We start from the raw sequence: 17,298 nt of genomic DNA on the forward strand, positions 1-17,298 counted from the left end.
GCCATCTGTCCACTAGAAACTGACCATCTCATTTAACATAGATCACTGAAGTTTTGTCAGATGGTAATAGCTTTAAGTAACTACCAACCTGGACCTGATGTAAGCCAATTACCTACAGGTATAAAACTACTTAGCCTGTTACTCATCCCCTAAGCCGTCTACTTAATCCTATTTTATTGAGCACATAGTACTTGCATGTTAATAATTTTCTGAAAAAATGTCAAATAAATAATATATGCACCTCTTAGCTAGGTTTCTGTTTATATTTCAGATTTTTAAATTTCACATTTTTAAATCTCAAGTTTTTTCAAAAAGTATACTGTACATCATACACTTGACCTTCATCAGGATCCTAGATAAGCCCTTCTGTTAGCTTCAGTGAATCATAAAAGGTTACGGCTGGAAGAGACCTCAGGAGGTCATCTAGTCCAAGCCCCTGCTCAAAGCAGGACCAATCCCCACCTAATCATCCCAGCCAGGGCTTTGTCAAGCCTGACCTTAAAAACATCTAAGGAAGGGGATTCCACCACCTCCCATTCAAGTACTTCACCACCCTCATAGTGAAAAAGTTTTTCCTAATATACAACCTAAACCTCCCCCACTGCAACTTGAGACCATTACTCCTTGTTCTGTCATCTGCCACCACTGAAAACAGTCTAGATCCATCCTCTCTTTGGAACCCCCCTTCAGGTAGTTGAAGGCTGCTATCAAATCCCCACTCACTCTTCTCTTCTGCAGACTAAATAAGCCCAGTTCCCTCAGCCTCTCCTCATAAGTCATGTGCCCCAGCCCCTGATCATTTTCGTTGCCCTTCGCTGGGTCTCTCTCCAGTTTGTCCACATTCTTTCTATAGTGGGGGTCCCAAAACTGCATGCAATACTCCAGATGTGGCCTCAACAGTGCCGAACAGAGGGGAATAATCACTTTCCTCGATCTGCTGGCAATGCTCCTACTAATGCAGCCCAATATGCCGTTAGCCTTCTTGGCAACGAGGGCAACAGTTGACTCATATCCAGCTTCTCGTCCACGGTAATCCCCAGGTCCTCCTCTGCAGAACTGCTGCTTAGCCAGTTGGTCCTCAGCCTGTACCAGTGCCTGGGATTCTTCTGTCCTAAGTGCAGGACTCTGCACTTGTCTTTGTTCATAGAATATCAGGGTTGGAAGGGACCTTGGGAGGTCATCTAGTCCAACCCCCTGATCAAAGCAGGACCAATCCCCAATTTTTGCCCCAGATCCCTAAATGGCCCCCTCAAGGGTTGAACTCACAACCCTGGGTTTAGCAGGCCAATGCTCAAACCACTGAGCTATCCCTCCCCCTTATCAGATTTCTTTTGGCCCAATCCTCCAATTTGTCTAGGTCACTCTGGACCCTATTCCTACCCTCCAGCATATCTACCTCTCCCCCAGTTTAGTGTCATCCACGAACTTGCTGAGAGTGCAATCCATCCCATCATCCAGATCATTAATGAAGATGTTGATCAAAACCAGCCCTGGACCAACTCCTGGGGCACTCCGCTTGATACCGGCTGCCAACTAGACATCGATCCCTACCCGGTGAGCCCGGTGATCTAGCCAGCTTTCTATCCACCTTGTAGTCCATTCATCCAATCCATACTTCTTTAACTTGCTGTCAAGAATACTGTGGGAGACCATATCAAAAGCTTTGCTAAAGTTAACGTATATCACATCCACCACTTTCCCCATATCCACAGAGTCAGTTATCTCACCATAGAAGGCAATCAGGTTGGTCAGGCATGACTTGCCCTTGGTAAATCCATGTTGACTGACCCTGATCACCTTCCTCTCCTCCAAGTGCTTCAAATGGATTCCTTGAGGTCCTGCTTCATGATTTTTCCAGGGACCGAGGTGAAGTTGACCGGTCTGTAGTTCCCCAGATTCTCCTTCCTTTTTTTTAAAAAAAAAATAGGCAAATATAGTGCCCTTTTCCAATCGTACGGGACCTCCCCCGATCGCCAGGAGTTTTCAAAGATAATGGCCAATGGCTCTTCACTCAGATCAGCCAACTCCTTCAGCACCCTTGAATGCATTAGATTCGGCCCCTTGGACTGGTGCATGTCCAGCTTTTCTAAATAGTCCTTAACCTGTTCTTTCACCACTGAGGGCTGCTCACCTCCTCCCCATACTGTGCTGCCCAGTGCAGCAGTCTGGGAGCTGACCTTCTCAGTGAAGACCAAGGCAAAAAAAGCATTGAGTACTTCAGCTTTTTCCACATCATCTGTCACTAGGTTGCCTCCTCCATTCATTAAGGGTCCCATGCTTTCCCTGACCACCTTCTTGTTGCTAACATACCTGGAGAAACCCTTCTTGTTACTCTTCACATCCCTTACTAGCAGCAACTCCAATTGTGCTTAGGCCTTCCTGATTACACCCCTGCATGCTTGAGTAATATTTTTATACTCCTCCCTAGTCATCTGTCCAAGTTTCCACTTCTTGTAAGCTTCCTTTTGTGTTAAGCTCACTGAAGATTTCTCTGTTAAGCCAAGCTCGTCGCCTGCCATATTTGCTATTCTTTCTGCACATCCAGATGGTTTGTTTCTGTGCCCTCAGTAAGGCTTCTTTAAAATACTGCCAGCTCTCCTGGACTCCTCTCCCCCTCATATTAACCTCCCAGGAGATCCTGCCTATCAGTTCCCTGAGGGAGTCAAGGTCTGCTTTTCTGAAGTCCAGGGTCCGTATTCTACTGCTCTCCTTTTTTCCTTTTGTCAGGATCCTGAACTCGACCATCTCATGGTTACTGTTGCCCAGGTTGCCAGCCACTTCTACTTCTCCTACCAGTTCTTCCTGTTTGTGAGCAGCAGGTCAAGAGGAGCACAGACTCTAGCTGGTTCCTCCAGCACTTGCACCAGGAAGTTGTCCCCAACACTCTCCAAAAAATTAATTTCTTCCCTATTCAGCACTCTGCTTGGTATTGAGGGGGCCACATTAATTATGGCTCCTTGATCCCATGCTGGCCCAGCCCTGGTGCTTCTCTAATTTATACTCTCTACCGTACTCCTTTCCTTCCTTCCATTTACATGCCCTCTGTGTTGGGTGGGAATGTCTGGTGCAGGAGCCATTTCCACCAGGTTTATGCCAGAAAGGAGTTCCCTTCCTCAAGAGGTGTTTTTTTTCCCCTCCTGGACATTTGTGGAGCGATTGCATTAGAAAATAATTATACTGCATAAACTTTTGTGTCTAAGATTTTGATGTCTTTTAAAAATCATTCTCATCCTGTTTTCTGGTGTTTAGCTGTTTTATTGTGCTTTTGTGACTTGTTTGAGGTTCTAAATATATTATGTTGTTTAACAGGATCATGAATTAATTGACCCTTTTCCAATCCCTCTGGTGATAATTGGAAGCAAATATGATATTTTTCATGTAAGTGATATTTTATATATATATATATTTTTTTTTCCATTTGGTTTTATTTATTTAGGTATAAAAATAATTAAGACATCTAGCCAAAGCTCTATGAGCCCTAACACATGATTAATAATGCAATAAAATTCCAGTAAAATGATCGTTAGAACAGGAACTCAGCCACCTACAGTAACTCCTTTTCATCCCTTCATCATTATGGGAAGCATACCCTCATCCTTCTCCAAAAACCTTTGCAAACACTTATCTTTTCTCGCATGCCTGGAAGATCGCCAGATTTGATCTGTTTCAGACAAAGGAGGGTAGCAAGTTCCAGAGTACTCCCAAAGAATGCCCTGTCTGACACAACCTCTTTTTTATAATAAGGGAAATCCAGCTTTGGTGTCCATGCTGACTGCAGTTGTGGCAGTATGGCAAGGGAGAGAGACGATCCCTCTGGTAGGTTGGTCGCCGATTTGGGGAGCTGGGGCAGCCTAGGCAACAAAATGAGTTATGCTCTCTTCTTAATTCTGCAATTTTAGTTTTAAACACTTGCTTACACAAAAAGAAAAGAAGGACTTGTGGCACCTTAGAGACTAACAAATTTATTTGAGCATAAGCTTTTGTGAACTACAGCTCACATCATCGGATGCATTCAGTGGAAAATACAGTGGGGAGATTTATATACGCAGAGAACATGAAACAATGGGTGTTACCATACACACTGTAAGGAGAGTGATCAGGTAAGGTGAGCTATTACCAGCCGGAGAGTGGTGGGGGGGGGGGAGGGACCTTTTGTAGTGATAACCAAGCTGGGCCATTTCCAGCAGTTGACAAGAACATCTGAGGAACAGCGGGGGGGAGGGGCGTAAACATGGGGAAATAGCTTTACTTTGTGTAATGACCCATCCATTCCCAGTCTTTATTCAAGCCTAAGTTAATTGTTTCCAGTTTGCAAATTAATTCCAATTCAGCAGTCTCTCATTGGAGTCTGTTTTTGAAGATTTTTTGTTGAAGAATTGCCACTTTTAGGTCTGTAATCAAGTAACCAAAGAGATTGAAGTGTTCTCTGAATGGTTTTTGAATGTTATAATTCTTGACATCTGATTTGTGTCCATTTATTCTTTTACATAGAGACTGTCCAGTGTACATAGCAGAGGGGCATTGCTGGCACATGATGGCATATATCATATTGGTAGATGTGCAGGTGGAGGATCCTCTGATAGTGTGGCTGATGTGATTAGGCCCTGTGATGGTGTCTCCTGAGTAGATATGTGGACACAGTTGGCAACGGGCTTTGTTGCAAGGATAGACTCCTGGGTTAGTGGTTCTGCTGTGTGGTGTGTGGTTGCTGGTGAGTATTTGCTTCCCGTTGGGGGGCTGTCTGTAAGCAAGGACTGGCCTGTCTCCCAAGATCTGTGAGAGTGATATGTCATCCTTCAGGATAGGTTGTAGATCCTTGATGATGCGTTGGAGAGGTTTTAGTTGGGGGCTAAAGTGATGGCTAGTGGCATTCTGTTATTTTCTTTGTTGGGCCTGTCCTGTAGTAGGTAACTTCCGGGTACTCTTCTGGCTCTGTCAATCTGTTTCTTCACTTCAGCAAGTCGGTATTGTAGTTGTAAGAATGCTTGATAGAGATCTTGTAGGTGTTTGTCTCTGTCTGAGGGGTTGGAGCAAATGCAGTGGCTGGACTTTACGAAAACTAGACAAGCCATTTACAACACACACTTTGCTTCTCTACAAAAGAAAAAGGACACTAAACTATCTAAACTACTACATGCCACAAGGGGCCACAAGTGGTTCCCTTAACCCACCCAGCAATATTGTTAATCTATCCAACTGTACTCTTAGCCCAGCAGAAGAATGTGTCCTATCTCGGGGCCTCTCCTTCTGCCCCTCCACCCCCACGAACATGATACAGTTCTGTGGTGACCTAGAATCCTATTTTCGACATCTCCGACTCAAGGAATATTTCCAACACACCTCTGAACAACATACTGGCACACAGAGACCTTCCTACCAACACTACAAAAAGAAGGATTCTGGGTGGACTCCTGAAGGTCGAAACAACAGACTGGACTTCTACATAGAGTGCTTCCGCCATCGTGCACGGGCTGAAATTGTGGAAAAGCAGCATCACTTGCCCCATAACCTCAGCCATGCAGAACACAATGCGATCCACAGCCTCAGAAACAACTCTGACATCATAATCAAATAGGCTGACAAAGGAGGTGCTGTCGTCATCATGAATAGGTCGGAATATGAACAAGAGGCTGCTAGGCAGCTCTCCAACACCACTTTCTACAAGCCATTACCCTCTGATCCCACTGAGGGCTACCAAAAGAAACTACACTATTTGCTCAAGAAACTCCCTGAAAAAGCACAAAAACAAATCCGCACAGACACACCCCTGGAACCCCGACCTGGGGTATTCTATCTGCTACCCAAGATCCATAAACCTAGAAATCCTGGACACCACATCATCTCAGGCATTGGCACCCTGACAGCAGGATTGTCTGGCTATGTAGACTCCCTCCTCAGGCCCTACACTACCAGCACTCCCAGCTATCTTCGAGACACCACTGACTTCCTGAGGAAACTACAATCCATCGGTGATCTTCCTGAAAACACCATCCTAACCACTATGGATGTAGAAGCCCTCTACACCAAAATTCCACACAAAGATGGACTACAAGCCGTCAGGAACAGTATCCCCAATAATGTCACGGCAAACCTGGTAACTTTGTCCTCACCCATAACTATTTCACATTTGGGGACAATGTATACCTTCAAATCAGCGGCACTGCTATGGGTACCTGCATGGCCCCACAGTATGCCAACATTTTTATGGCTGAGTTAGAACAACGCTTCCTCAGCTCTCTCCCCCTAATGCCCCCACTCTACTTGCACTACACTGATGACATCTTCATCATCTGGACCCATGGAAAAAAAGCCCTTGAGGAATGCCACGATGATTTCAACAATTTTCATCCCACCATCAACCTCAGCCTAGACCAGTCCACACGAGAGATCCACTTCCTGGACGCTACGGTGCTAATAAGCGATGGTCACATAAACACCACCCTATACTGGAAACATACTGACTGCTATGCCTACCTACATGCCTCCAGCTTTCATCCAGACCACACCACACGATCCATTGTCTACAGCCAAGCTCTACGATACAACCGCATTTGCTTCAACCCCTGAGACAGAGACAAACACCCCCCGCTGTTCCTCAGATGTTCTTGTCAACTGCTGGAAATGGCCCAGCTTGATTATCACTACAAAAGGTCCCCCCCCCCCGCAACTCTCCTGCTGGTAATAGCTCACCTTACCTGATCACTCTCCTTACAGTGTGTATGGTAACACCCATTGTTTCATGTTCTCTGCGTATATAAATCTCCCCACTGTATTTTCCACTGAATGCATCCGATGATGTGAGCTGTAGCTCACGAAAGCTTATGCTCAAATAAATTTGTTAGTCTCTAAGGTGCCACAAGTCCTTCTTTTCTTTTTGCGGATACAGACTAACACGGCTGCTACTCTGAAACTTGCTTACGCAGTCATTTATCATCTGATTTACAAAGGACAAGTAAGTGAGTGGTCACATCTTCTAATGCCTCTCTGTAAATTAACTGATAAGCAATGTCAAAGAGCATTGCAGTTGGTTCCCTCTGTTATTAAAAAAAAAAAAATTCAAGAAATGCACCGTTCATTTTCATGAAGCAATTGATCCTCCTGGGCCTGGACTGACATATTGTGACAGCTTCCATACTGAGTCCTTTAGCTGGCAGTACAATATACTGCTGTGTGACCAACTATTTGAGCTTTTTAATTCTTACTAGCAGTGTACTATGCATTCTTTCATACCCAGGTTTTGCTTTATTAAAAAAAAATCATGATTTTCTTGACTCAGTAAATGATTCAGAACATAATAGACACAGGATGAAATCCTGGTCCCTTTGAAGTCCAGGATGTTACCCACAGTTTTTCCAAGAAAGGTCATTATATGATCTTGTACATATACTGAACAGGCACAGTTACTGATTAAAAGGGGTGTGTGTGTGTGTGTGTGTGTGTATTTGTATGCACACACCTTAATTGGTATGACTGGTGGAGTTTAGAGGGTATACAGCCATAGGTCCAAAGACAGTCAAATATTGTGACGTAAAAAGAGAAGATTACCTTATAGTACGGCAATGTTGTTACTTTTTAAATTTTAAAGCAGGAGAGAACAATGACTCATTGGAAATTGAATACACATCCCCAGTTAAGAGGCTCTTTCAGGCAATAATTAAGCTTGAGCCTGGAGTAACAGATTGCCTGTAATAGGAGTCCTCTATAGAAAAATAAAAATTGTAACTACTCTTTTAAGTCACAATAGATGGTTATTGAATTCTGTATTGAGAGATAATTATATTATACAACTTTTCACTTAAAAATAAAAAGTGATAGCTAAACGCCTTCATTGTAGCATAACCATCTAATGCAGTTTATATTAAAAAAAATAATATTCTCAGTGTAAAAATGTTTTTTATATGTACTTCTTCAGGAGTTTGACTCTGAGATGAGGAAAATAATGTGCAAGACACTGAGATTTGTTTCGCATTATTACGGAGCATCACTAGTGGTTTGTATAGTCTTTTTTTGTTGGGGGAGGAGAGGAATGGGCACTATTTGTGAGATGAAACAATAACTAAAATAGATATATAAAACATTTAGATAAACATGATATGATTGGGACAAATCAGTAAGGCTCATGATGGCTTTCTCTATGAGTGAACCTGTTAATAGGGATGTTGGGGTCTGCAGAGGAAGTGTGGGGTATATCCAGTGAGTAAACCAGCTCTGAGAGTCCACCAGTCAGAATCCCTGCAGAGGACACGCAGGGGCTATGCCCCCCATCACAGAACATGGTATAAACAACCCCCAACAACATAGGTGTCCTACACCTTGCTGCAGTATTCCAAAAGAGGACGGCTTTCCCCATAGATTTTCTGTGCAAGGTCCTTTTACTGAAGCTTTATGTTAGGATGACACCATTTGTGCCTTCATATCTTGTCTCCTCTACCAGATATGTTAGAGTATTAAACTTCTTACACCCATAACTTTGGATCCTTTTAAGAGGTGATACAGATAAAAGGCATAGATCACTCTTCCATCAAGGGGATAATAACATTTTCTTAGCATAAATGGAAAACTTTATCTTGCTACTGGAATTGTTACAAATAAAATTCCTCATAGTGAATAAAATCACTCTGGTTAAAGGTAGTGAAAACCAAATTAACAAAATCTAGTTAATTTTGATGAGTTTCACTATTTTATTGTGCCATGTACTGTAGATACTCTGTGGTATTTATTAAGTAAATAGACTGGGCTACATGCTAGCTACTGCAGGAAAATTGGCTTAAATGAGTGTGCATACATGCTTCAAAAGTAATAGTCACAGTAGTTACAGCCCTATCTGAGAGACTAACAAATTTATTTGGGCATAAGCTTTCATGGGCTAAAACCCACTTCATCAGATGCATGGAGTGGAACATACAGTAGGGAGGTATAAATACACAGCATATGAAAAGATGGGAGTTGCCTTACCAAGTGGGGGGTCCGTGCTAACGAGCCAATTCAATTAAGGTGGAAGTGGGCTATTCTCAACAGTTGACAAGAAGGGGTTGTGGGGGACCTAGGGCTTGATCCCATTGAAGCCAATGGCAAAATTTCCATTCACTTTGATACTGCAGGTCGAGAGCCACAGAGAGTGCCTCTCAGGCCCTGTCTACCTAAGAAAGTTGTGCTAGTTTAGCTTAAGATGTGATTTTAAATTGATGTAGTTAAACTGGTACAAAAAGCTAGTGGACACTCACTCTTATTTAATTTTGCCAGTGACTTATTTTGGTTTAACTTAAATTGATTCCTAATTGACTTAATGTATAATGAAATAAACTTGGTTTAAACTGATATAAAAATGTCAGTACAGCCCTTTGGATTGATTTAGCATCACACCTTAAGGTAGGGTAGTGCAAACTTTCTCATGTAGCCAAGGCTTGAGAGCTGTACTTTAGGTCCTCCACAAGTGAAGTTTCAGTGAAGCATGGGGGAGTTCTCAGAAGGGCCATCATAGTGGCAGCCATCCTCCACTGTGTACCAGAGCTAGAGGGTAGGTTTTTGTTCTGGTTTATGGTGTGTGCATATCATAGAATCATAGAATATCAGGGTTGGAAGGGACCCCTGAAGGTCATCTAGTCCAACCCCCGGCTCGAAGCAGGACCAATTCCCAGTTAAATCATCCCAGCCAGGGCTTTGTCAAGCCTGACCTTAAAAACCTCTAAGGAAGGAGATTCTACCACCTCCCTAGGTAACGCATTCCAGTGTTTCACCACCCTCTTAGTGAAAAAGTTTTTCCTAATATCCAACCTAAACCTCCCCCACTGCAACTTGAGACCATTACTCCTTGTTCTGTCATCTGCTACCACTGAGAACAATCTAGATCCATCCTCTTTGCAACCTGCTTTCAGGTAGTTGAAAGCAGCTATCAAATCCCCCCTCATTCTTCTCTTCTGCAGGCTAAACAATCCCAGCTCCCTCAGCCTCTCCTCATAAGTCATGTGTTCTAGACCCCTAATCATTTTTGTTGCCCTTCGCTGGACTCAATTTATCCACATCCTTCTTGAAGTGTGGGGCCCAAAACTGGACACAGTACTCCAGATGAGGCCTCACCAATGTCGAATAGAGGGGAACGATCACGTCCAGAATTTGACCCTTAGGATTAGATTTCACTAAATTTAGAAGAATGTTAAGGTGTCCTCTAAGCCTCTGTGTGGCCTATGTCAGTTAAAAACATTTGACCCCCCTGCACTGGTGTCTGGGGACCAAATCCTCATCCTACTGAAATACGTGGCAGAAGTTTCTTTTTCACATGCTTGCACATGTCCGTTCCACTGTAGGTTTGTGTGTACCTTGTGCAGTTGTCAGACAAGTTTTTTCCCTCAGTGGTACTCGCTGGGGTGGCCACGGCATACTGGTATAAGGGGACAGAGCTGCCCTGACTCCCCCCCCACCCCTCCCCAGTACTTTCATACTGCCAGTGACAGTTGTCGGAGTGATCTCAGACTTGTTGGCATAAGCTTCCCTCATTCCTTTGCATATATACCTTGTTATTGTTAGGAGGTAGTTAGTTAAGTTTAAGTTAGTTTTAGCTAGTTTTAGCAACAGATTTTAGTCTTAGGTCTTTTTGGACTAGTTTTCATCTTTTGGTATTGATACCAAAATGATGCCACACTCACCAGGTTTTAAGTTCTGCCGCACATATGCTAAGCCTGTGCTGATCAGTGACCCACACCCAGCCATTTGAAATGTTTGGCAGAATCCTACATATGTGACAAATGTCAAGGTTTGTAAGGGATTTAAGCCCCACTCAAAGAAAGATAGAGTGGCAAGGCTCAAATGTTTGCTCATGGAGGCAGCACTTTGTCCCCTATAGGACTTGTTTCATGCAAAGAGTGCCCCAAGTACATCAGCCTTAGTACACATTGCAGTAGAGATGTCCGCAACTCCTCAGTCCCATTCAGTGATGTCAAAGAAAAGGCTTAGACGCTTCTCAGGCTCAGTACCTCAATTGGGCATGTCGGTGCCGAAGCCTAGTAGAGGCAGAGACTCTAAGACATTCAGGAGGGAGACTCTAAGATATGTTGGAGCAGTCTTCAGCTAAGAAGAAGGGATTGCCACCTTCAGAGCCTGTTCCAGGTCTGTTGAGGGCATCTCCTGAAAGATCTCTGTGGCAGACTATCAGTGATTGCCTCTCCCAACCACCCCAGAGTCGTATGCATCCCCAAGGGATCAGCTTAGCCTCTCAGTACCACCATCCCCAGTAGTACAAGAAGGTTTACAGTCGGTACTGATGCTTGCAGCACCTACCTCTCCATGTCAGGAACTCACAGTACCATTACCTTCCAAGTTTCCACAAAGGCTACTGCAGTCAAAGGGCAAGCCTCCAATGATATCTCCAGTACTACCATGCTCAGGCTCAGGCTACCTATCCCCAGTCCCAACTGTTTCTGACCCCCTAATGTCAGACATTTCAGATTCTTCCTCTTTGCACTTAGAGGTGCATTCCTCTGTGTCCCATCCAAGACAGAGGGCATATTGTCCATCTTAGAGTTGAGGACTGCAGATTACGCAACAGTCAAGCACTGGCCTCATCCTCTTAAGGGTGATGGGCTGGTCAAAGTTGGGACTGAGTCCCATATGAGAGTCTATTCTGGACACTGTGGGGCATCCCTCCTCTGGCTTGGACCTCCCTGTAACTTTCTCATTCTTTGTCATCAACACTGCTATGGGGATGTTGGCAGCAAGAGCATCATTATCTGGTTCCCAGTACCAAGATCGGTACCGAGCTTTCAGAATTTACTCAAGCGGCTTCCCCACCACAAGTCATGGAGTAGCCACCAACTCAGAATCTTGTGGTATCCTCTTCTTCATCTCCAGATGAGGCTGTTGAGGCAACAAGCGAGTCACTACCACCCAACGGCTCATCAAGATCTGTTGAGAAGAGTGGCTTCTGTTCTTGACATTCAGGCAGAAGAGATGTGTGAAAGCTCACACAAATTGGTGGAAATTCTGGAATCGACAGCCCCTGCCAGGGTGGCTCTGCTGATTAATGAAGCCACTTTGGAGCTGGTCAGGGCGCTGTGGCAGACACCATTCTCCTTACCTCCCACAGCAAAGTGAGTTTAAAGGAGGTACTATGTCCCTTGAAAGGGCCATGAGTATTTGTCCTCTCACCCTCTTCCTGTTCGTTAGCAGCTGCCTCTTGGTGGTGGCAGCTGCTAACAAACAGGAGAGACAAGGACATCAAACATCAATGCTGAAAAGCAAAGAGGTGAACAGACTACTGTTTAGACTCAAACTTTATTCTATAGGGAGTCTGAAGTTTAGGATTGAAAACCTACAGGCACTACTGAGCTGCTATGACTTCACCCTTTGGGAGAAAATTATAAAATTTAAAAATAAGCTACCAGATAACTGTAAGCAGGTATTCACAGTAATTGTGGATGAAGGCAAGCTGATTGTCCTGGAGAGCAATTCTGGCAGTTTGGATGGAGCAGATGTGGTGGCTCAAACCATGGCATCAGTTATTTCTGTGAGAAGATGTTCATGGTTACAGTCATGTGGGCTGCCTACAGAAGTCCAGCAGACCATCCAGAACCTCCCTTTCAAAGGTCCCTCTTTGTTTTCTGATAAGATGGACAATAAGCTCCATAGCTATAAAAAATTCAAGAGTGACATTAAAATCTCTTGGAATCTATACTCCTGTGACAAAGAGGAAACAGTTCCATCCTCATCAGCCATACAGACACCAAGGCTTTCCTCCCCAATCTCAAGATCCACTGAGGAGAAAGGGCAGGAGTTATAGGAGATTATATCCGTCACCCTCCTCTTCAGCATCAGTAGGCTCATCCCATCCAGCCACCTTGTCTAAACAGACATTTTGATGTGTTGATCAAGGACAGTGTACCAGTTATTGTAGTTCCAGCTGTTTCCCACCTTTTGTTTACAAATCACTTATCCCATTTCCTAAGTGCAGGCCCACATAACATTGGATCAGTGGGTCTGGGAAATGCCCTCCAGATCATTTCTACCCTTCCTCCCCACACCCCTTCCTCGTCCTTCTTAAGGGACCACTCTCACAAGATAGTCTTTCAGCAGGAGGTCCAGTCACTTCTTCAGGAAGGGGTCATAGAGTGAGTCCCATTGGGCCTCAGGGGGAAAGGCACTGCTACTCCCTGATCCTCAAAGCAAAAAAAGATCTCAGGCCTATTTTAGATCTAAAAATTGAACAAATTTCTGAAGAAAATAAAATTGCGCATGGTTATCCTAGCCTTGATTATTCCATCCCTGGAACAGGGTGATTAATACACTGCCCTTAGCTTAAAGAACACTTTACTTCACAACTGTTGGCAGTTCCTCAGATTTGTGCTGAATAGGTCCCTTTATCAGTTTACAGTGCTCCCATTTGGTCTCTTAGCTGCTTTTCGAGTGTTCATAAAGTGTACGGTGGTGGTGGCAGCACATCTACAAAGATCAGCAGTCCATTTGTTCCCGTACCTAGAGGACTGGTTGATTGGAGGTCAGCCCAAAGCTCAGGTGTTATCCAGTGTATCAACTGTCCTGTCCACATTTGATGCACTGGGGCTCCTAGTAAATTGGGACAAATCTATTTTAAAACCTGTACAGAGGATAGAGTTTATTGGCGTGGTCTTGAACTCCACAAAGGCCAAGACTTTGCTACCACAATCCAGGTTCGAAGCACTACGGGGCTTGGTGCTGCGATGGAAAACATATCGTCTCACCACAGCATGCAGCTGCCTCAGCCTCCTGGGTCGTATGGCAGCATGTACCCACATGGTTCAACTCACCAGGATGCATCTTAGAGAGCTTCAAACGTGGCTAGCATCATAGGGGACTCATAGGAGGTCCTTGCAGACTCAAGGTCTCTGGGCACCTTGGGATCTAATGGCTCATGTATTTGTCAGGGAGTTGCCGTGTGACTAGCCTGTTCAGTTTTCCTCCCACATTATAGTAGGAAAGAACTTGTTAATTCTAATGGATAACTCACTGTTTTTTTATATCAACAGACAGGGAGGAGTGATGTAGGATAAGTATAAAATTAAAGAATTAAAGTTATCTTAAGTTTGGCTAAGGAAATATATATGTGTTGTAAAGAAAGGCTCCGACTAGCAAGTAGAAGGGAGGACTAATAAGTGATAAGGCCAGAAAGAATAAAGTAGGGAGGATGTCTGGTTCAAAGAATAACTAATGATATAAGGGGAAGTTTCTAGAAAGAAGACCTCTGACCGATAGGGGTGACTGCAGATGGTTTTAAATTTTAAACAAAGAGACTCTCTCTTAAAATGAGCCAATACAGCCTGTAGTGGCTTGGAGTGGTTCATAGAATCATAGAATATCAGGGTTGGAAGGGACCCCAGAAGGTCATCTAGTCCAACCCCCTGCTCGAAGCAGGACCAATTCCCAGTTAAATCATCCCAGCCAGGGCTTTGTCAAGCCTGACCTTAAAAACCTCTAAGGAAGGAGATTCTACCACCTCCCTAGGTAACGCATTCCAGTGTTTCGCCACCCTCATAGTGAAAAAGTTTTTCCTAATATCAAATCTAAACCTCCCCCACTGCAACTTGTCCCTCCCTGTCTGTATCAGAGGGAGGCCACTCTGTCTCGCTATGACACCTAGCAGCTGAAAGCCGATCAATAGGGGAATTAGCATGGTCAGGCTCATGTCCCGTGGCTGGGCAGACAGCAAACAAACACAGGCTGTCTGGCCTAAGGTGGGTAGGCTGCCACCCCAGGGGTGGGGTTGGCAGGGGGTAGGGAGACCTGGGCTCACCCTATCCCACTGCGTCCCACCCAAGGGCCCTAACAGTAGCAGGGATCCTGCTGAAACATGCTGACTGTGGCTTCAGCAAAAGCAACTGGACCAATGTCTGGTTTCCCTAGGCTACTTCCTATCCCTAGCTGGTCGTATGGCTTCATCACCCTCGTGGTACTCAGCAGATGGCAGTTCCAGCAGCTCCTCGGGGTACTCACTGTGTGGCAGCACCTCCGGATATTTGCCAGGCAGCTGCTCCTCCGGATGTTCCTCCAGAGGCAGGGGTTGATACGTTCCAGTTCGTGGTACAGGAACCAGCAGCAAGGCAGCAGAGTCCAACTCCTTCCCTGGCTCTCCCTCAACTGAGCTGGAAGCCCCGCCTCCTATACTTCCTGTTCTGACTCTTTGCTTCACGTGCAAGGGGTGGGCCTGGCCTGGCCTGGCTCTGCCTATCAGGGGGCAGGGAGTAGTTCCTCTCTGTCTGCATAAGAGGGAGACCACTCTGCCTCACTAGACAGCCCTTCCACAACCCACACACCAGTGTTCAAGGCTATGCAATGGGAAAACTCTTGAACAGCAAGAAGGAGGGGAGGAAAGGCCTTGGGAATAAAGGAGGGTATAAATCTTATGTAGATTAAGACTGGAAATAAGAGTGAACGGTCTCAAATTGGTTTTTAACTGAAGTCAGCAATTGACAATGACATCAGTTGTTTGTTGAACGATATAAAAAGTAAACTCTTAAAGGGTTCATTGTTAATACCTGCCTGACCACATTGGAACCAACCAATACGGGTCTAAACATCCCTGGGTTTAGCCCATTTGTAAATAAATGTTTTGTTACTGTTTGGATGACTTCTAAGGAGGTTGTTGGTGGGTGACCGGGCTCAAAGAGGAGCAATCTATCAATAGCCTACATGAAGTCGGGAAGAGCTTGCCATGTGCTTGGGCAAACTCCAGATCCATTAAATTATTTGAAGCACCAGTCCTCAGAATTAGAAACTGAGCAGGGGAGCAGGGATCCCCTGAGAACTGGAGTAGGGCAGGAGAAAGGCCGCCTAAAGGATAGGAACAGGTCTGAAGCAAGGCTGGGAATAAGGCAGGCAGAGGAGAGATCGCAGCTGCAGGCATAAGCATTGAGCAGTCCTGGCAATGCCTCTTAGTCAGTCAGGCGATCTGGCCATGCAAAGGTTTCTGCTGCGGTGAGCTAGCTGTTTCCAGGCACAGCTACAGGCTATTTAGGCATGTTTAGAGCAATTGTATAAATATCATTTGGCCTTTGGATTTAGTAAAGGAATATGTGGTTAAATTAGGGTTTGGCAATTTCCCATATTAATATTAATCATTTCAAATATTATTAATAATTCCAATAAGCATGGTCGACTCAGCTATGCCAGGAGGCAATTCGCCTCTTGGACTTTTGGATAACCAATTGTGACGGGGCAAGGCCAGATGGCTATAGGAAAGTAGTGAGAAACAGATATGTAAGCCCCAGGCTAAACAAATCCCTGTTACCATGGTAACCAAATGGCAGTTGCTCCAGGTTAATCAAGATACCTGGGGCCAATTAAGTTCCTTCCAAAAAGCAGTGGAGACAGGCAGGTTGATTGGGACACCTGAAGCCAATCAGGGGCTAGTTAAACTAGTGAAACTAGTTAAAAGCCTCTCACTTAGTCAGGTGGGGGTGGGGTGTGTATCAGGAGCTGTAGAAATGGAGCAGTACAAACCTTATCAGGCATAAGAAAGGAGGCCCTGAGGTAAGGGTGACGAAGATATTGAGGAAGTGGGGGTGGCTGTGAGGAATGGCCCAGGGAATCGTACTCATCCAGTTTCCAAAAAGTCAGCTACCAAGAGCTACTACTATCAGGGTCCCTGGGCTGGAGCCTGGAGTAGAGGGCGGGCCTGGGCTCCCCCCTCCCCTCCCTGACTAATCATTGAGACTGGGAGACAACAGAGACTGTGTGAGGGAGGATAACTTCTCCCCACCTCCCTTGTTGGCTTATGATGAAAATGGCTCAGTAGGCTGCGACCCTTGCCTCTAGCGAGAAAAGGGCTACATGGAGGGTCACAGTGAGCCTCTGAGGCTAGCGTAATCTGCCAGGAAGCGTGGGACCCACTGAGACGAGGTCAGAGCTTTGTCACACAATTCAATAAATTTCAGCACTGCTTACCTTCCAAGGAAGTAGAACATGTTGGCAGATCAACAGAGCAGGAGCTTCTTCTGTCACCACAAGTGGTCTTTAGACCTGGACGTTGCCAGATCAATCTTCCAACTCTGAGGGACTCCTCAAGCGGACCTGTTTGCAACAAAGTCCAATAGAAAACGCCATCAGTTTTGTACCTGGGGAGGTCTCAGCCAGGTTCATTGACAGGTGCTTTTCTGCTACCCTGAAAGGATCACCCCACTTCCATATGTCTTCCCTCCAATTCAGAGTCAAACAAACCATGCTCGTCTCATCCCTTTAGCACCGGCATGGCCTCAACAGCAATTGTACTTGGCTCTATTGACCTTGTCAGGGTTCCTTCCCCACTCTGAACTCTGGGGTACAGATGTGGGGACC

General features: G+C 45.0%; 1 protein-coding gene across 2 annotated transcripts in view; it reads left to right on the forward strand.

Moving 5' to 3' along the window:
- Window positions 1-17,298, forward strand: part of DYNC2LI1 (dynein cytoplasmic 2 light intermediate chain 1) — a 62,676-nt gene that overhangs the window by 18,149 nt on the left and 27,229 nt on the right. For both annotated transcript variants that reach the window (XM_048843012.2, XM_048843013.2), the window contains exons 7-8: window positions 3,310-3,378; window positions 7,913-7,990. In XM_048843012.2, the coding sequence (XP_048698969.1) occupies window positions 3,310-3,378; window positions 7,913-7,990 (147 nt within the window). The remainder of the gene's footprint in view (window positions 1-3,309; window positions 3,379-7,912; window positions 7,991-17,298) is intronic.

The sequence above is a fragment of the Caretta caretta genome, chromosome 3, assembly GCF_965140235.1.
Source record: "Caretta caretta isolate rCarCar2 chromosome 3, rCarCar1.hap1, whole genome shotgun sequence".
Classification (NCBI taxonomy): Eukaryota; Metazoa; Chordata; order Testudines; family Cheloniidae; genus Caretta; species Caretta caretta.